General features: G+C 44.2%; 1 protein-coding gene across 1 annotated transcript; it reads right to left on the bottom strand.

Annotated features, from left to right (window-relative positions):
• Positions 1–917: 917 nt before the first annotated feature.
• On the bottom strand, positions 918–19387 carry adhfe1 (alcohol dehydrogenase iron containing 1). The gene is made up of 14 exons (XM_007896750.2): positions 19301–19387; positions 17691–17728; positions 16010–16053; positions 15729–15782; positions 14966–15120; positions 12709–12905; positions 11410–11487; positions 10342–10447; positions 8885–9037; positions 7417–7515; positions 4182–4260; positions 3545–3641; positions 3281–3438; positions 918–2356 (listed from the first exon to the last, which is right to left on the bottom strand). The coding sequence occupies exons 1-14, from the start codon at positions 19351–19353 to the stop codon at positions 2273–2275; spliced, it is 1395 nt and encodes a 464-aa protein (XP_007894941.2). The 5' UTR covers positions 19354–19387; the 3' UTR covers positions 918–2272.
• Between the last annotated feature and the right edge of the window lie 1424 nt (positions 19388–20811).

The following is a 20811-nucleotide window of genomic DNA, read 5'->3' as shown; positions in this document are numbered from 1 at the left end:
ATATAGCGCCTTATCACATTTTCGCAACGTCTCACAGCGCTTCACAGAATATACTGTAAAGTGAATTGACTGTGGGCGAAACGCGGCAGCCAATTGTGCACAGCAGTGTCCCACAAACAGTCGTGGATTGAGTGACCAATTTATTATCTTTTTTTGAAGGAATTATTACCCTTAGTAAAGCGATCCACCAATCGACTAACAAGCAGGTTCCTACTTACTGCTAGGTAAACAGAGGCGTGTGGAGTAAGGAAACTTGTCCAATGTTTCGCCCTGCCGGGAATCGAACCCAGGACTCCACTGTAGGCAATTAACTCAAAAACATGTAGTAATGTATCTGAACCATATACAGGTACACTTGTTGGTTGATCTATCATGGTATATCATTTATTTCAATAATCCTAGCATTTGATAAGGTGCCCTTCATGCCAGGAGGACGTCTCGCAGGATTTACTTTAAAGTTTTATCGGAACAAGCAGAAGCCAATTTGGGCACAGCTGATGACCTACAAACTCCCATGAAGTAAGTGACCAATATTATTCAGGGAATTGTTGGCCAGGACACCGGAAAAAACTCTTTTCTCTTTTCGAATCGTGTCATAGGATCTTTAACGTCCACCTAAACTGGCAGGATCTCATTTTGATGTCTTATCAGAAAGACAGCACCTCCATTAATGCAGAAAACCTCCATTTTTGTTGGTTACACATTTGTATTGGTGGGGAGAATCCAAATTAATATCAGCAGTATGCTTTTTGCAGTATTATAGGGTAAGTGCATTTCCACCGGTTAACTTCCAGCTGTTATTCTCTTCTATATGGCACGGATCAGAAAATGGATTCGAAAAAACTACTTTACTGATATGGATGCCATTTGCTGATCGGAGACTGAACAGAGGACCTGAGAGGAGACACAGCAGTCCATTTGTGATAAAGCAGCTTTATTTCTGGTGTTATTCATGTTAGAATCACAGGAGCATGACAATCAATCAGAATCTATTCAAGTATGGACAGACAATATCAATACAAAGTTATGGGGCAGCAATTATATCTCTTGCTGTTTGACACAGTCCCAAGGCCATTTCAGTTGGAAAAAAATCAATATTATTTAGCGTCACAGCACTGTAAGGACACTTTCCTAAGGTTAAAAAAACACATTTAATCCGGAGAGCAAAAAACACAAATACATTTTTGCTCAAGAACCTCGGTTTCTTAGAAAAACTCACAAGTGTTTTGTCCGAGTCCGTTGCTATCTGTAGACAAGGGCTGCATACTGAGCATGTGGGGGAGTTCTCTTTGCACTATGTGATGAAAATTACAATGTTTCTTAATAGACTCAATGTGAGATCAGAATGAATCTGTTTAGAAATATTGACCTTTTATTTTATGACTAAAGATTGACAGCAGCTATCCCGCTCTCCCCCCCAACCCCGACTGTGGCACAGTTGTTGCGCTCAAAGATGATTTGCGGATTTTGACATCGTGAATGACACGATATCGCCTTAACTCAAATTACAACACAGGGGGCAGCCATTCTCTGATGCCATTTCTGGTTCCCCCACTGGTGCCAATTATTCTAGTTCCCATTCTCCGTTCCCCGTACCCTTTAATATTTTTATTCAAGTGTTTATCCCATTCCCTTTAGAAATATTATCATGGATTGGCACCAACAGCCATTTGTGCTGAGGCATTCTGTAATCTAATAACCCTCTGAGTAAAACAAATTCTTAATCCTTAATTTAAGCCATTCACGTGCCATGCAGAGCCGAGTGGGGGCCGATTTATGGGGAATTTTACAGGGATTGTATCAGAGGCTGGCAACGACCTCCCTCCCCTCCATGCTGTCTCAATGGTGAAGTTCAAGATGCTCACATTTTTATAACATGCCCCGTTATAATAAAATGGAAGTGTGATTTTATGAACACCCGCATTAAAACCGTGTCCGACTGTAATTGTCTCAGTTCTGCCAACACAGAGCATACTCCTGTCGTACCAAACCTACAATGAAAAGCGTGGGCTGACAATAATATTACCAAATTAACCTTAATACCTGAGGTGCACAGTAGTCAGTTGGGAATATGTATCACTGACAGACTGAGAACGGCCCTCTGTGAGTTTTGTTTCCACATAAACACTGCTTATAGTTTAAGGATTACAATACATTTCTTTCATTCTGACAGGTCGTTAGATTAAGTAGCAGCTTTCTTCTGTTCTTTCATGCTTGGTGAGATGACGTGTTACTTACTGTAGTTCTCAGCTTTCTGCTTAGCGGAACAAGATCAATACAGCTTCATGGAGGACTCAAACAAAGCTGCCAGTTCTTCCTCAGTCTGAGGCCGAGGAGACAGTTTTGTCACTCGCTCCTGAAACAAGGCAATTTTGTAGCGTTAACTACTATACCACAACAACAGCTTATATAGCGCCTTCCATGCAAGGTAGTGTCTCAGAGCGCTTAACAATGGCGAAGCCTGACTCCGAGTGGTGGGGGGTGGGGTGGTCGTAAACACGGTCGAAGAGGGAGGTTTTCAGGCGAGATTTGAAAAAGGGGAGAGAGGGGGCAAGATGGAGGGATTGAGGGAGAGTGTTCCAGAGTTTTAGGACATAGCGGCCGAAAGCACAACCTCCGATGGTGGAGTGGAGGGTGCAAGGGATGAGCAGGAGGCCAGTGCCAGTTGAGCGGATGCGCTGGATGGTGGATTGGGGAGTGAGGAAGTAGGGAAGTGTCAGTATGAGGGTGGCAGAGTTCTGAATGTGCTGGATCTTTTGAATAGCAGATCTTTTGAATCTATACAATATTAATATGTAACGGGGCACAGGGGAGGAATATAAAGGATTGCATTTAAATTACACTTTTAGTGCACTGGTAATACTTAATAATCTTTGCAACTGAAATAGCACCTTTCATGTTGGGAGGATGCCTCAAACCGATTTGCAGGATTTACTGTAAAGTGTTGTGACTGTGGATTTGTAAGCAAATGTGGCAACCAATTTGCGCAAGGCAATAAACAATCAACCTATGCAAATAAGTCAGTACACCACAGTAAAATCCTGTGGAACACTTTGACAAGTGTCAACGATGGGATAAGGTGCTACATCAATTCCAAGGATTATTGTTATGAAGTGAATAATCAATATTTATTTATCTTTACTTGGCCCTCCACAGGTCTGATTTCTCTCGCCATTATATTGCTGGTGAGCAGAGCAGCCAGGAACTGTGGAGAACCACCTTCCAAATCAAAACTCTTTTTGAGGTTTTTAGGTTACTAGGTTTCAAGGCATGAACCTACCTGAGGCAGAGTACCTCTGACCAATGCTGGAATATCTTCTTTAGTGTAACCGACTGCAGTCAGCCCATCATCAACATTTAGGTCATACATGAACTTTCGCAGTACGTCTGCCAGAACCAGACCTGCATCCTGGCGTTTTGCATTCCGTACGTCAGCTCCTGCAAGAGAGACCGAGCTCTGTCTGCCATCCCAGGTAGGTAAGCCGGGTTCCTAATACAGCGCAATGCATTCCACTAATTGAACATGCGTATGTATCTGTCTTACCAAGTATCTCAGCTGCTTCCAAGTGGCGTTCAGGGCACGCAGGGCCTGTAAAGGCAAATACTGCAGGTGATGTCAACACCACAGACAGGCCATGGGGCTGCAAGAAGAGCAGAGCAAAAAGTCCATCACCTGAGGCAATATTTGCAGCAAAACGCTTGGGAGACAATGAGACAAGGTTGCGTTTAGATAACGAGACACTGGTGGCTTGAGGGCGTGAGTCAGCTGTAGAAAGTTCCTATTGCAGTCATTTACATTTAAGGAAGTGACTGTACCAGTTAGTCAGCTTCATCTGAAGCTCAAAGGATAACCTAGTAATATATCTATGTTATATTTAGTTTACGATATAGATATATCACTAGGTTGAACTTTTTTTTAAACATAAAGATCAATTAACACTGAACATCAACACAAAGAATGAACATATGCAAAATTTTCTATTGGTTCGGCAAGTGTCTGGCACATATGGATGCCCATCACCATGCTCAAGAATGTCCAAACCAGACTGAGTTCATACATATGTATATCACCTGCACTGTCTCTGTATGGAATCTCTCTCCTGGAGGAATGCATCCTGATTACCTAATTCCAGACAGTAAGAGTCAGGCTAGCACAGCAAATACAATACATACATACATACCACCAAAGGATGATCCACATTGTAATCTTTGGCCCTGAATGTCTTCACCATTCCGGCGATTGGGTAGGACATTCCGTGGCTAAGAAAAATATACAATGTTTGAAGTTACTGCTGCTATTTCTGAGCAACTCAATGGTAAACAAAACTTTGGGTGCAAATTAACAACAACAACAAGATTCCATTTATAGAGCGCCTTTCACGTCGGGAGGACGTCCCAAGGCGCTGTACAGTTGGGTCAGGACCCGAGCAAGGGGGAAATGGTCAGGGTGAGAGGAGGGAAGGGAGGGAGCGAGGAGGGGGTAGTGAGTCGAGAGGGGAGCTGAAGGCACGGTCAAAGAGAAAGGTCTTGAGAACGGCGTTGAAGGAGGAAAGGGAGGAAGCAAGGCGAAGGCACTGGGGAATGGAGTTCCAGAGCCTAGGGGCTGAGAGGCTAAAGGCCCGGCCACCGATGGTAGGGCGGTTGGGGCGGGGGATTTGGAGCAGACCGGAGCCAGAGGAACGGAGGGTACGGGCAGGTACATGGGGGGATAGTAGGTCGGAGAGAGCAAGGCCGTGAATGGCCTTGTAGGTGAGGGTGAGAATCTTGAATTCGATCCTCTGGGGGATGGGGAGCCAGGGGAGGCGAGCGAGGGTGGGAGTGATGTGGTCACGAAGCCTGGTGCGGGACAGTACACGGGCTGCAGAGTTCTGAATGACCTGCAGCTTGTGGAGGGAAGTGCCGGGAAGGCCGGCGAGGAGAGAGTTCCCATAGTCCAGCCTTGAGGTGATAAAAGCGTGGACCAGAGTTTCAGCAGCGTGAGGGGTGAGGTAGTGCCGTAGTCTCGCGACATTCCGGAGGTGATGGAAGGCGGTGCCAGTTGTGGCGCGGATATGAGGGAGAAAGGACAGCTCAGGGTCGAACAGAACCCCGAGGTTCCTGACCGGCTTTGAGAGGTGGAGAGTGCAGCCTTGGATGCTGATGTTGTCAGCGCCTGAGGTGCGGAGGCGCTGACGTGAGCCAATCAGGAGGGCCTCAGTTTTGCGCACGTTGAGCTGAAGAAAGTTATCTCTCGTCCAGGACTCGATGTCGGACAGGCAGGCTGTCAGGACATCGGGGGTCGTGGAGTTGAGGGTAGAGGAGGAAAGGTAGAGTTGGGTGTCATCCGCATACATGTGGAAGTTAACTCCATGTCTGCGGATGATGTCACCAAGGGGGAGCATATAGAGGGTGAAGAGGAGGGGACCGAGGACAGAGCCTTGAGGGACACCGCACGAGACAGTGTGGGGGCCGGAGGAAAAACCATTTGTGGAGACAAAGTGAAGACGGTGGGAGAGGTACGACCTAAACCACTCAAGGACAGGGCCTTGAAGGTTTAGGTGGGAGGACAAGCGGTGGAGGAGGATAGCATGGTCGACCGTATCGAATGCTGCCGATAGGTCAAGGAGGACGAGGAGGCAGAGGGAGCCCTGGTCACAGATGGTCAGGATGTCATTGGTGACCTTGACCAGGGCAGTTTCTGTGCTATGGGCAGCACGGAAACCCGATTGAAGGGGTTCGAATAGTGAATGGTTGGAGGAAAGAGCGCAGCTGGGAGGCGACAACTCGTTCCAGGACTTTGGATAGGAAGGGGAGGTTGGAGATGGGCCGGTAGCTTGATAGCTGCGACGCATCAAGGGAGGGTTTCTTTAAGGTGGGAGTGATGGTGCCAGTTTTTAAGGGAATGGGAATAGAGCCAGAGGAGAGGGACAGGTTGACGATGTCTGTGATATGTGGGGCAAGGAGGTGGAGCTGGGAGATAAGGAGTGGAGTGGGGATGGGGTCAAGGGAGCAGGTGGTAGGTTTCAGGGAGAGGATGAGTTTGGTGACAGAAGGTGGGGAAACGGGTACGAAGGTGTGTAGGGGAGGATGGGTAGGAGTCGGAGTGTGGGAGGGAAGGGGTGGGTGGTGGGTGGATGTTGGAGGGGAAGTGACCGCGGAGCGGATTCCCTTGATCTTGGATTCAAGGAAATCCAGCATCTCCTCGCAGTGAAGGTTGGAGGAGATGACCTGCGCGGGGTAGCGGGGGGGACAGAGGAGTTGGGATGTGGTAGAGAACAGTAGCCTGGGGTTGTCCTTCGCCTCCAGGATTAGGCGAAGGACTAAGGAGGACGATTTGGCCGAGGCTAGAGTGGAGCGGTAGATTTTGAGGAGGTCCAGCCAGATTTGTCGGTGGACCGTTAGGCCAGATTTGACCCAGGTGCGTTCAGCGGCCCGCACCTGGCTCTTCAGTGAGCGGAGGTGGGTGGTGAACCAGGGGGAGGAGCGAGAGTAGGAGACAGTATGGGAGGTGATAGGGGCAAGAGTGTCAAGTGTGGAGGAGAGGGTGTTTTGGAGGAGGGTGAGAGCAGAAGAGGGGTCGGTGAGGGTTGAAGGCCAGAGGGAGAGGAGTTCAGAGGACTCCAAGGCAGCGGTTAGGGATTGAGGGGGTAACTTCTTCCAGGGGCGGTAGAAGATGGTGGTGGGTCTGGTGGAGGTGGGGAGGGGGGTGGAGGTGGTGAAGGAGATGAAGTGGTGGTCGGAGATGGCCTTATCGGTGATGGTGACATCTGAGACACTGAGGCCCCGGGTGATCACCAAGTCGAGTGGGTGGCCGTGACTTTGAGTGGGGGAGTTGATGTGGAGGAAGAGGTTGAGTGAGGAGAGCAGGGAAGAGAAATCTGAGGAGATGGAGCAGGAGGGGGTGAAGTGCAGATTAAAGTCGCCCAGGATGATGAGGCGATCAGACGACTCTGTGTGACATTATAAGTCCAATACCATGTTCTGCACAGCTACTCAAACCACAATAATAGCACAGTAAAATGGGGGATGAAACTTTAAAAATGGAAGGTAATTGTGTGAAGTGTTATTAGCACCAACAGGTATTATTTTCAGAGAATCACTCTGGTGATAAATAACCATGGCCCAGTTTACTCTGCACTGCTTGGATCATTTACAGTGGAAAGTGCAGTATAAATCTTGCCTGTGCATCACTTTACGTGAATCACATTGGAGCCTAGCTGTCCAAGCACAATATGAGGAGGTGGGTTGGGCAGCACATTCATTTGGGGGCTCCTATTCAATATAGGTTCGCTCTAAGTTCTTGACTGGTCCATTGGACACTCAGGGTTCCTACTACCTATCACAGTGATCTAACTGTTGTCTGTAGACTGCAACTCCCCATTTTATCTTATGATGTATGTGAAGTTCAATACCAAAGCCTGAAGAAAGTAAAAGTACCAGAGATGAACACCAGCATTTCCAAAGCCAATTCCAGCAAAGACGCTTGCAAGATGCATATTGTACCTCGCCTCATAGTCCTCAGGAGATCTGACAGCGCTGCAAAGTATTAAAGGGGAGATAAGAGTTTAAGAGAGTACTGTACAGATGGAGCCACCCCAATGAGGTGAATGGTCTTCTTGTGTTCCTAAAAATAACTATCCCCCTTCAGGTATCCTGTGCTGGAAAGGGTTAACATTGCATTTGGAAACAATCTCCCATTACTTGCAAAATAAATCCCTATCAATTGTGGTTATAATAATCTTGCAGTCTGGACCTTTTGTGTAGGACACAATACTATGTGCCAGCAGTACCTGTCTGAAATAATGTCACATCTACTGCACTTTCCAATAAAACGCTTGCATCTTGCAGTAGTTATTAAACTACAAGAACTAATTGCATTTGATCCTGCTCTTGTCCCACAGCTCCTTCTGCTGGGATGTTTTGGCTCATACACTTCTCCAAGAATGTTGCAGATATTGTTCTGTCATCACATTCAACCCCCCCTGAGATTCATTGCCTTCTCTCCCTCTCCTCCCCTTTATAATCAAGCTGGGAACGTATGAATGTAATTTGATTGAGATTGGCTTCATTTCCACATCCTCCAAGCCATTTACACATCTTGCAAGCAAATCGTGGAGTGTAACCTACTGGTGAGGTGGGGGTAAGTTTGTGCTGGCAAGAGAAACAGAATGATCTAAACTAAACACTGTGAAACAGAATGATCTAAACTTTCCTTCAGATTAACTCAATCTTGTAGCATTTGATTATAATATTCTAAACATTGCGATCTATTAAGTGTCATGTGCACAGTTGTGTATTATGGCATGGTTAAATTAAGGACTGAATACGCGTAAAGAGGAAATTACAGATCCCCTTAACTGTATAACCAACAGGCTATGAAATAGATTAAATGTCAATTACAATATTAAATGGACCTGCAATCTCCTCCATACTTGTGCATTTACATATTGTTCCTAACAGTTGTGTTTATAATGGCACATACTAAACCCGATTATCTTTATTTATAAGTAGGATATACACATAAATATTAAGTGTTAACTCGGAAGTCGATCTTTCACAATTATTTTTAAAAATTATAGAAAATTAGCTTCTGAACTGAGACTCAATTTAATAATAATATGCATACTAATCTTAAATGTTAAGTCTTCAACCTAATAATGCATCTTTTTTCCCTGGAAAACATTTGCCTTTTCATTTGAAAGAAAATGGCATTTTAAAAAAAAATCAGCAGACTTCAATTGACTCATCCTTATAGGTGGAATCCAGTGCTTTCTGAGCCCTTGGCTTAATTGCTTTGCCCACAAAATATACAGTCAGTTCAACTTGACAGTATATTCTGTGAAGCGCCTTGAGACATCTAAGTGATAAGATGCTATATCAAAGCAGGGATTATTATTAGTCATACCGTTTCATGTACTTGGCCACAATGGTGAGGGCGTGCTTGGACCAGACATCACTGATAGGGTTACTCCCCTGGTAAGCAGGACGATTGATTGGGTTTGAGGGACAGGGTGACCGTTGGTTGTAAGGCAGGGCTGTGTAGGACTCCAATGCATGGCTGCAGAACAAAGAAACACAGTCAGGGTCCGCAAGCATTCACTCTGCACTGTTTAAACACAATATATTTAAATCAGTTATTCTCCCAGTTTTGTGCATCTTGAGTTCAAGTGCTAAAAGGAATACACTTAACGGAGGGAGATCTTCAACTAATGGTGACCGATTTCCACAGTATAGCTATCAGGTAATGTTAGAAACTTGGAGCACTTTGAAGTTATTTTATGGTAGAGTTTTATGGTTTTATGGTATCTATCCTGTCTAGATCGTGGAAATCAAATGCAACAACAATTTTAAATTTATACATGGCCTTTCACCTCAAGGGATGTCTCAAAGTGTTTCAAATAGCCAACTGGGAGCCCGAACTGGGGGTGGAAGGGATAAGAAAGGGTGACCAAAAGCACAATAGTAAAAGGTCTTAAGACGGGCTTTATAGGTGGGGAGGCAGGGGCGAGGCTGAGGGACACCAGGATGGCAAGGGCAGAATGGCTCAAAGCTCACATTCCAATAATCAGGGGTGGGTTAAGTGGGAGACAACAACTCGTCATGGGACTCTCCTGAACAGAAATACACCACTTGATATATACCACATGTACCATATATCATGAAGCTTTCCATCAAATCCCTCGGTTTTTTTTAAAAAAAGAGTGCAACATAGCTTATGACTGGAGTAACTGAGACTTTTCCTGCTCATGAGACTTCTTCTGCTGGAACAAGAGGTCTTTAAAATTATGAGGGGTTTTGATAAGAGTCAGTAGGGAATAATTATTCCCACTGGTCAGTGAGTCAGTAACTCGAAGGAATCAATTTGAGGTAGTTGGTAGATGAGCAAATGGGGGAAGGTTAGGAGAATTTGTTCCACACAGAGTAGTTGGATATGGAATGCACTGCTAGGACTTCAAGAGGGAAATATACAGATACCTTAAAAATAATCAGCTACGGGGTAAGGAGAAACAGCAGGTAAATGGGACTAGAAGGTTTGCTATCGAGGTTGATGGCACAGACATAATGGGCCAAATGGCCTTCTTCAGTACCGTAAATTTCAATGGTTCTAAGAGTTAAAGGTTTAATTGTTCCAACTTGTCCTGTTCAAAGCATCGAAAAAAAAACAGTTATTCTGGTTTAATGTAACAATAGTTGTTTTGGAGTAATTACAAACACTGGGAAATTCCTAATGATGATGGGATTTCCTGTTATCCTGTTATAAAGGGGTATCTTATTTTTTCTGTGACAAACTGATATGACAACCAAGACATACTGTATTTACCTCATCAAAATTATTTAAACTAATAAAGATACTTTACTAACCAAAGTACATCAAAGCCACTGTTTGCAGCTACTCTCTCCGGCATGTGTAGTGTGTGAAGAGGATCGACTAACCCAAGGAGTGGTCTCAGAACTCTGCTGGCAATACCTAAGGTGCAACATTCAACTGAGTTACTAACAGACACACTGTAACAGAACCCGGTGCTTTTCCCTGCAATATATTTAATAAAACATCCTGCACCAATGTCAACCTTTTCTCTTTCCCACGCGAGTTACTCATAAAACCATTTCCTGCAGTTCTCTCTCTGAGTGGAACTGGCAGTCAATAACAGCAAGATTACATTTATATCAAGTCTTTTACGCTTGAAGGACGTCCCAGGGTGCTGAGGGTTAAGCCAAGTTAAGGGTTTGCTCCCAGGCAGGGGTTGGAATCAAGAGGGTAGGGGAAGTGCGAGGGTGGATGAAAGCACGATCAAAGAGGAAAGTCGAGATGGGTTTTGAAGACGACAAGGGAAGAGGCAAGGCAGAGGGAGTCCGGAATGGAATTCCAGAGGGTGGAGGCAGAAAAAACTGTATTGGACAACTGTGGCAATGTTTAAGGGTATGTTGAAAGGATATATAGTGTGGGTAATTGGATTGTGAGGAGATATATTCAATTACTTAAAATAAATAATCCTTGATCTAATGATGTTCACTTTGGGAGACTGATTCAAAGCGCTTCAAAGGATTTACTGTAAAGAGTCGTGACTTTGTTAATTGCAATGTACCGAACGCTACACTGTATTCTGTACGTGATTCTGGACTTAAAATTAGAAAGCGGTTATACTCTGCGTATTTGGATAATGAAAGAGGTATATGCTGTGCTCATGGATTATGAAGGGTTATGTATTTTATTCTTGTGTGTATTAGTAAGTAAGTTGAAAAGCAGCAGGAGGAGAGATTAATTTCATTATTCCACACTGGGTTAAAAGGTGAAGGACAGTCAGTGAACTGACCCCGAGGCATTTTGTCCTTTGTTGAATGTTATCTAAAAACAAGCTGCGTACTTTAATGTAGGAAGTGTTACATTAACACAATTTGCATTGTCATACACTCATTACTTGTTCATACCTGTTTTAATCTTCATGGCTTCATAATCAAACACTGCAACTCCTGTGGTTTCACTTCCAGTACCTGCTGTAGTGGGAACTGATTAAAAAAAACACAGAGCCTGTGGTTAGTAAAGTGCTCAACTCCCAACTGGTTTGACATGCGTTTTAAAAATACAACCACCCAACAACCGGCATAGCTAAAGCAAAATCCTCCAATTTAGACAATTATTGAGAGGAAAACTAGTTGAAGAAAAAGTCAGACAGATTGCACACCAAGATGAAAACCTATATGCAGAAAATATTTCTGCTCAGAATGGGTTTCAAAAAGCCTAACGGCACAGACTACAATTTGAACCTGCGGCTTTTCAGTTTTCAGCACCCAGCTCAGTGGAGTGCAGAACCAGGGAAGCTATAGATAAAAGTATGGTAGACTCTACCATTTGAGATTTGAAATCTACACAAAAATTGGATGGAATTGGGAAGGAAAATAAACTGCAAGAGAAAGACTGACGTAATAATTGACACAACGTTTCAAACAACTGAGGAAAGGTGCAACAATCCCTGCATATTAATGATTTATTTACAACATAACTGGTAACTTAAAACACATCCACAAATATTTACCAACTGCAATAACATTGCTCTTGAGTGTTTGAGTCCCACTATCCAACATCCAAGTTAGAAATATGTTACTTCAGACGTTAATGTTTAACAACCATGATGTAGATAAATGACAATATTAGGAAGGTCAGACTCTAAACAGTACTGCGGGAAATTATTTTGTCCGTTTGCAGATTACACACGTGATTGACTGTCTGAGGAGCTTTGAGAGAATCTTTAGTGGAGATGCAATTCATAGATTAGCACATCAACCGCAATGCAACTAGACAAACGGCACACACACCCGTTGCTCCTACCTTTAACCCTCAGCTCCACTGGCTCCACACCCCACAGTAAATTGAATTCAAGGTCCTCCTCATTGCATTTAAATCCCTCTGCAGCCTCAGCCCACCCTCCCTCTACAATCTCCTGCCATCCTACTATCCTGGCCGCTCCCTCCACTCAGGTACTAGTCTACTCATGTCCACTGCCCGACCTGCTCCACCATGGGTAGGTGATCACTATCTTGTTTCATCAAAGGTGTCTATCGGATCCCACTCTCATGTATTCCTAATAACTCAACGCCTTCCAAACATAAGATTTCTTAAAGGTGCAAATAGCATTTGCAGACTGAAATTACATCTCTCTTGTTACACAGAGTTATTACTGTCTTAATGAAACTGATAACATTCATGAAATCTCTTCTGTGTGAACCCACCTGCAATCAAAGGACGGAGACTAACTGTGACAGGTTTGCCTTTTCCAATTGGTGCATTGACGTAATCTAAAAACTCAGCATCGGTACTGCACGCGTAGAGATTAGCCACTTTGCACGTGTCCATCACAGATCCACCTCCCACAGCAACGTATGCATCGAAATTTTCTTGCTTAGCAAATGCTATGGCTTCCTTGAAGCTAACAACAAAATTTTGTGTTAAAACAAAAATAGAAGCGGAATGGTTATAAATTAACTAACAAATAAAAAGAATGGCTCAGAGAAATGTGTGGGGACAGACTGGCCATAGCTTGACGTTACATGCTTCCAGTTTACTTATTAACGAATCCTATTTTGTTCCACTGGGTCTGGCCTCCTCCTCGTCCCCCAAGTCCTCTGCTCCACCCTCGGCGGCCGTGCCTTCAGCCACTATGCCCTGATGCTCTGGAACTCCCTTCGCCTCAACCCCTCTCTTCCTGTTTTCAGGTCTCTGCTGAAGACCTGTCTTTTCGACCGCACCTTTGGTCACCTTCTCCCCACCCCTCCCCCTGGCTCGGCCCCGGGATCCATTACTGTGAAGCACTCTAAAATGCCGTCCGGCGTGGAGGGCGCTATATAAATCCAAGTTGGTATTAGACATTACCATATATTGTTCTGGTGTTTAAGATTATGATAATAATTCTTGCATTTGATACAGTGTCTGTAATGTTGAACCATCTTAAAGTGCTTCACAGGTAAACTCTGTGAAATATAATGATTGTAACTGTAGGTGAATACGGCATGCAATTTACACACAATACATCTATGAAGTGAATGATCAAGGTATCTGGAGGTTATAGCCAGGATACTCGGAGGAATCTCCGCTCTTTTCAAATACTGTCATAGAATATAACCATTCACCTGAATAGGTAGACGGGATCTCAGTTTAACATTTCAACTGAAGGGCAGCACCTCTGCCAATGTAGCTACACTGGATTGTGAACATAACGTCCCGATAGAGGGCTTGAACCCATAACCTGCAGACTCACTTTACGAGTGTTAACAACTGAGCCTACACTCACGCCTCTGAGACAGAGGCTTGTGGGTTCAAGGACCACGTCAGGATTTTGAGCAATCCTGCTGCATATTTTCCAAACATTTGTGCCATGAATTGTTGCAAGTTACCAGAATCAGACTGTGAAACCCCTTGTGATCAAATAACCTTCAGTCGTGGAGCCCTGTAGCTCAGTGGTTTGAGCACTCGCCTCGCAAGCGAGAGACCTGGGTTTGGTTCCCGGCAGGGCGAAACGTTGGGCAAGTTTCCTTACTCCACACGCTTCTGTTTACCAAGCCGTAAGTAGGAACCTGGTTGTTAGTCGATTGGCGGATCACTTTTCCGGGGGTAATAATTCCTTAAAAAAAAAGGTCACTCAATCGAAACGTTGGGCAAGTTTCCTTACTCCACACACTTCTGTTTACCAAGCCGTAAGTAGGAACCTGGTTGTTAGTCGATTGGCGGATCACTTTTCCGGGGGTAATAATTCCTTAAAAAAAAAAGGTCACTCAATCCACTGCTGTGCGCAATTGGCTGCCATGTTTCGCCTACAAAATATACAGTCAATCACTTTATCGTATATTCTGTGAAGAGCTTCGAGACATCTTGAGGACGTGATAAGGCGCTATATCAAATGCAAGGATTATCATTCACTGCGTGGGCTTGTACATTGGAATTTGCTATTGAGTGAGGTACTGGAGGGCTGCTAGTGTCTATGATATTGTACCCAACAGGAATCAGAGGCTTCAGACGAGTAGGGTTGCAAACCCACGACTGTCCAGTGCCTTGGGACATCCTCTCGACATGAAAGATGCTATATAAATGCAATTTATTGTTGTTGTAAGATGGAGGATAAAAAGAAAAGTACCCTCAAGCCACTGGCATTGTATTTTGTTTTGACGTTTCAGAAGATTGCCTTGTTCACTCCACTACACCCTCAAATGGTCACTTCCCTTATACATTCCCCAGTTATACCAACAGACACAATGAGGTCAACAAAAAATTCTCAACTTAATTTCTTTAGGATTGGTGAGCAGCTCTCATGAGCTCTGCTCCAGTAATTTTTACCGAGTGGAGAATGGCATTAGAGCAAATGGTAGTTTTCTAATAACATATGAAAATTCTTTATAAATTCTTCAGGTTGCTGCCACTAAACTACCAGTGTCCAAAGATCCCCGCCATCATTTAGGCATCTTCCCTTTCATATTCTCTCAGGTCTAGAGGTACCTTCCATCCGTTGGCTCCACCCTGACCTTGTCAAATACTTGAAACTTCACTCCATTGTGCACCAGTGAATTCAACACAGCCCTCAAAGGAGGAAGTGTGGCCATATTCTTGTCTGTCATCACGCAAACATTCCGAGCCCCCAGGTTTTGAAGGTCCTACAGCAAAAGCAGAAGCTGTAATATTGATTTATATTGAGAAAGTCAACAACAACAAGAACATGCATTACATAGCGCCCTTTACACGAGGTAGTGTCTCGGAGCGCTTAACAGTGGCATAGTTTGATGCCAAGCCAGGGGGAGTTGAACATGGGCACGATGTGGAAAACCTTCAGGCGCGATCTGAAGATGGGCAAAGAGGGGGCCAGAAGCAGAGATTGAGGCATACAGTTGCAGAGAATCAAGTATACTGGCTGAAAGCATGGCTGCTGATGGCGGAACGGAGGGGTAGAGGGATGTGCAGAAGGCCTAAGACGTCTGAGTTTAGAGGAAGAAATAATCACCAAATATTGCTTCTAAAACCCAAGTTTATGGAATCCCTAAGTCTCCGGTCTCTTTGATCGACCCTCTCGCAGAAGAACCCACTCTCCATTTGGTGATTGTAATGGCAGCCTGAAAAGTGCAGAGACTCTTGGGCTGGTTTGTGGCACATGTATCAGTGCTTTACAACATGGCATCTTTGAGTGCACAAGCCTTATCAAATACGTAAATTTATTAGATGAGACTAAATTTTTTAAAAAAAGTTAGGGACTCCACAAAACTCTTACCATACCAACTTCCTTGGTCACCCCTTCTCCATATCGGATATTTGAACAAGCTATCTATAATGGAAACATCATACAGAGAGATAAGTCTGCATTTCTAACAGAACTAAAAAATAAAAATCCCAAACTGCAATACTTTCTCTCCTCTCTCCCATCTGCCCAGCAAACACATCAATGTTTTCATTGGATATGTCGTCTTGATCAAATGTTTTTAAATTGTGATTTGTTACATTTAATTTGTAAATTACAAATTTAGTCTCTAAAGTGATTGCTTTTTGTTTTACCTCAAACGCATAGTCTGTCGATCTGGACGTGGCATGTTCTGGTGCTGGAAAACATGAACGCCAACAGTGAGGACATATTCTGAGCATAGGAAAATACCAGGTTCTGAAGAAACAAGGTTAATGCTAAGTTTGGGTACTTGGGGTTGATCTGCAGCAGAACTCCTTCTATTGAGAGACCCGCAATGAAAATATAACATTCTGCGTTGGGACATCCATAGCCGAACATTTCTGAGGTGTTGGGACACTTCTTCCACTATCTGTGACTGCGCAGTTGAAGAGATAGGTATTAAGATGAGACGTAAAGGCAGTTGGGAGTGGGGGGGGGGGGGGGGAGGGGTGGGAGTGCACGGAGGGGTAGAGGGAGGGAGTCCTGTAGCTCAGTGGTTAGAGCACTCGCTTTGCAAGCGAGAGACCTGAGTTCAATTCCAGGCAGAGGGCGAAACCTTGGGCAAGTTTCCTTACTCCACACGCCTAATAATAATCCCTCCAAAAAAACCAAAAACAATAAGAAATTGGTCATTTTCAATCTACGACTGTTTGTGGGACATTGCTGTGCGCAATTGGCTGCCGCGTTCGCCCACAAATATACAGTCAATTCACTTTACAGTGTGTTCTGTGAAGCGCTTTGGGACGTCCTCCCGACGTGAAAAGCGCTATATCAAATGCAAGGATTATTATTATTATTATTATTATTAGGCGTGTAGAATTTGTAAGCTCAGCCACCTTGGAAGGAACAGGGATGCGCAGCAAGTTCGAGTTATCCAAGCACATGGGGTGTGTAGAGAGGTGGGATCAAAAATCACAGAGATAGTGAGGAGTTAAAGAGCATGAAAGGATTTAGATGTGAGGGTGACGATCTTGAAATTGATCTGCTGGGAGACAGTGGAACCTGGCAAGCACTGAGGTGATGGGCATGCAGAGTGTGGTGCAGGCTGCAGAGTTTCAGATATGTAATAATAACGGATGGTGAATCTAGGTCAGAGAGGAGATCAGAGAGGAGGGCATTTGAAAGTCCAGCCGGGAGGTAAGGGTTTTGGCAGCATTTGGTGTATGATATGGCTGGAGGTGGGCAATGTGGTGAAGGTAAAGAAAAACAGTCTTGGTCAGTCTTTATCTTTTTGTTCACCCTCAAAACACAGTCACTGCACTTTAGAGTATATCCTATGAAGTGCTTTGGAACAATCTCCCGACATGAAAGGCACTATACCAAATAAACAGATTATTATTATTACTCACTGATAAAAGGCTTCTAACAATCACTGCCAGATACTTTATCAAGAAGATGGTGTTCCTTTAAAAGAACTTGCAACTCTTTTTAAGCGGAAATGCCTATTTCTGCAGTAGAATCCTGCTGCTGCTGTGTCTTTTTATTATCTACTTTGAAATTTTAATTGGAATTAAGTATCGTTTACCACCAAACCAATGTTTTTACTGTCATAGAGTCCGAGAACGTTACAGCACAGAAACAGGCCAGTTGGCCCTCAAAGCTGCTTTGGTGTATTTCTCCATAAGGGGTACTAATCAAGCGCCACTTTACTGCTTGCTTCCCATCTTCTTTGATTTTCCGCTTTTCAAGTTTTATCTAAGTTTGTTTCAAAGAAATTTGTGATGAAACAAAGGTTTATGGCAGAGAATCACACATTCCAACCAGAACGTGTTTTCTAGAGAAGAAGTACGTTACCTTGTGAGTAAGCATGAGAGTGAGCAGGGCACCGACATCTAGTCACACAAGAGAGGAAATAGAGGTATTGAAATCACATCTGATTTCCAAAGCATTCAGCATAAAAATCACATTAAAATCCCGAGAACACTCAGATAAAGCAGAAAATGATCCATTTAAAATAAAACAGATAAGATGAATAATGTTACAATTACATTAACCTCTGGGTAAAGCAAAAGAAACAAATCCTGGTTTCTACCTGAAATTGCCCTCAACAACTCTAAAACTGTGTCCTCTTGTTCCACTGTTTCACTGTTTTGGTGCGTCCTAAATTATGGTTCTGGGTTTACTTTTTCAATCCCATTAAAAATGTTATACATCTCTATAAGGTGTTCGCTGAGATACCTTCTCTCAAGACTGAAGGGCCCTAGTTTATCTAAATTCTTCTTCTTCATTCTTCTATCCTCATTGCAGTCCTCTACTCTGCCTCTAGGGCTTGGGCAACCCCCTTATTTGCAGGGGTGGGGGGGAATAGTGGCCAAAGATGCCGGAGTAATCTCCGGGTTCCTTTGCCGTGACCATCGTCACCATCGACGACAACATCTTCGAGGTGAAATCAACTGCCAGGGATTCCCGCTCGGCCCAGGTTAAAGCAAAGTCATCCCAAATAACCAGTAGTACAAGAAGACGGAATGGATGGTTTACAAATTGGCTCATCACACACACACACTGAGTTAGACCAACTCAAGGATGGGACAGTCTAGATCTAGACATTGATCCAAGCTTACCACCGATGGAAACTTTTTGCGTGGTGGTGGTGGTGGTGGTGGTGGTGGTGGTGGGTGGTGGTGGGGGTGGTGGTGGGGGTGGTGGTGGGTGGAATAACTTCTGCTCCCCCAACGTTTTAATTGAGGGGAGAATTAGCCCCCATTGCCTTCCCACCCCCCAGTTCCACAACTAATGGCCTGACCAGAATAGTATGTACACTATATGGGTTGGGTATGAAGTCTGAAGATCTGAACTCAACTGATTTGGGAATGTTGCCCAGTATCCAGTTTGCTGCAAGTTGCAACATCCAATGTTGCAACTTACAGCAAACCACAGTCAGCAGCTTTGGTGGAAGAGGGGAAAGGAATGAACTGCTTCAACTTAACCTTCGCTGCCCGATTTTGCTGCCCTCACCCTTTGCCTGTCCCAGTGAACAGGGCTGAGCTCAGTGTGTGAACGAACGGCAAGAGCCCAGTGCAGGCAGCAGAGGACAAGGGAAGGCACAGATCCTGGAAGTATCTCGCAGCACTTGACTGATTCGGATTGGGAGGGGGGGGAACAGAGGAGAAGCAAATCACCTAACCCCCCCACCCCTTGTAGACCCTCTCTGTGGTTGCACCTTTGCAGGGCACCAGTGCCCGGCTCCTGGATCATGCAGAAAAGCAACAAGAGAACAAGCAACAACGCTCAGTCCCGGCACCAGTTGTCAGCTCAGCTCTCGCATTTCTACTAACACTGAACTGGTGAGTTGCAACTGCTAAACCGGCAGCTCTCTGCGGCTTCGAGCAACACTCAGAGCGAATAAAGGGGGCATTTCAATCTGTGTTTGTCCCCCCCCACCAACAAAAAAACTAATCACTTACGATGCCTGTTGGAGCTGCTTCAGCAAGTGGACCACTCTCTCCCGACCAGCCATGACTTCCAAGGCACAGGAGCACTGTGGGAATAAGGGAGGAGCTGACAGGCAACTCCAGCACAGAGTGACAGGCAACTGCAGACAGGCAACTCAACCCAAAGTGACAGGTAACTCAGCACAGAGTGACAGGCAACTCCCACAGGCTCCAACCAAGGATAATAATCCGTGCATTATTGATATAGCACCTTATCACGTCTTCAAGACGTCTCAAAGGCTCCACAGAATATACCGTGAAGTGAATTGACTGTATATTTTGTATAAAACTCTACACAGTTACTAGTTTAGAGTAAAATCCTGTGAAGCACTTGAGAAGTTTTGATGAGCTGCTGTATCAAATGCAAGGATTATTTATTAGTCACAGTTGTGCAGCACTTAAAAGCATTGTAAACCCCCAGCCTCAATGTGGACATGCAGATGAGTGGAGATTACTATTTACCCCAACATAACTCTTCCCAACCTTGAAGCCCTCTATCAGGAAGGTTGCTCCTTAAACCAAATGAGACGGCCACCCGATGTGTGAAAGGTGCTACACAAGTGCTCTGGAACTGTATTGTATTGAGCTCTAGTGAAAAAAAACTCACGTGGAGGTATGTTCCAACAAACACCGACATTCTTCCAGTCACTTTCCCAAGTGGCCGTTCTTCATCGTGTTCGAATATATAGACTTGAGTGCTGATAAGCTATTGAGTGTGAGTGATATTGTAGCCATATGCAATGCATTCCTTCACTCAAGATTTGTACATACATTTTCCAACAGGATTGTCTAGAAGAGGTACTATTCCCCACCCTAGCCCAAAGTATCTAAGGTTGACTACAATAGCACATAACTATTTTTCCCCTCGGGCATTTTGAAGTCCCTGCTTATTACCTTACAAACAACATGGTTGGCGCAATCAACCCCCTCACCCCCCATTGTTTTGTGAAAACTCATAGGTTCAAATCCACAACCTGGAATAAATGTTTGGTGAGTGAAGCAATCATTAATATTACAATAATAGAGTAGGAGGTAAGCTGTTAAAAGTAGTTTTATTTGAACATTACAAATCTCACTTGTATTTTTTTTAAAAAAAGCCTTTTAACTTAAGAGAAATATATTTTCTGTTAAATCAAAACAAGTAATTTTGCTGAAACCTTGAAAACAATTCTGAACCATCTCTGTTCTGGTTTGTTTTGGAGGTGGGGGATAACCTTAAGAAAATAAATCAATTAGAAAATGCAAATTGATGGGGAAAATCAGATGCGACCAGATCAATATGTTGCCATTATTATATGGCAAAATAGAAAAGCTGGGAATGGTTAGCATGCTTGCATCAGTTCTCAGCCTGGCAGCTCTCTAGCCTCTGGGTCAGAAGGTTGTGGGTTCAAACCCCACATCAGGAGTTTGAACTCAAGTGTATCCAGGCTAACACTCCAATGCAATAAAGGGGGTTTCTCTCAGTGTCCTGGACAACAATCCTC

The sequence above is a fragment of the Callorhinchus milii genome, unplaced genomic scaffold, assembly GCF_018977255.1.
Source record: "Callorhinchus milii isolate IMCB2004 unplaced genomic scaffold, IMCB_Cmil_1.0 Scaffold2, whole genome shotgun sequence".
Classification (NCBI taxonomy): domain Eukaryota; kingdom Metazoa; phylum Chordata; class Chondrichthyes; order Chimaeriformes; family Callorhinchidae; genus Callorhinchus; species Callorhinchus milii.
The sequence above is the reverse complement of the archived record's forward strand: the minus strand, read 5'-3'. Positions and strand labels throughout refer to the sequence as shown.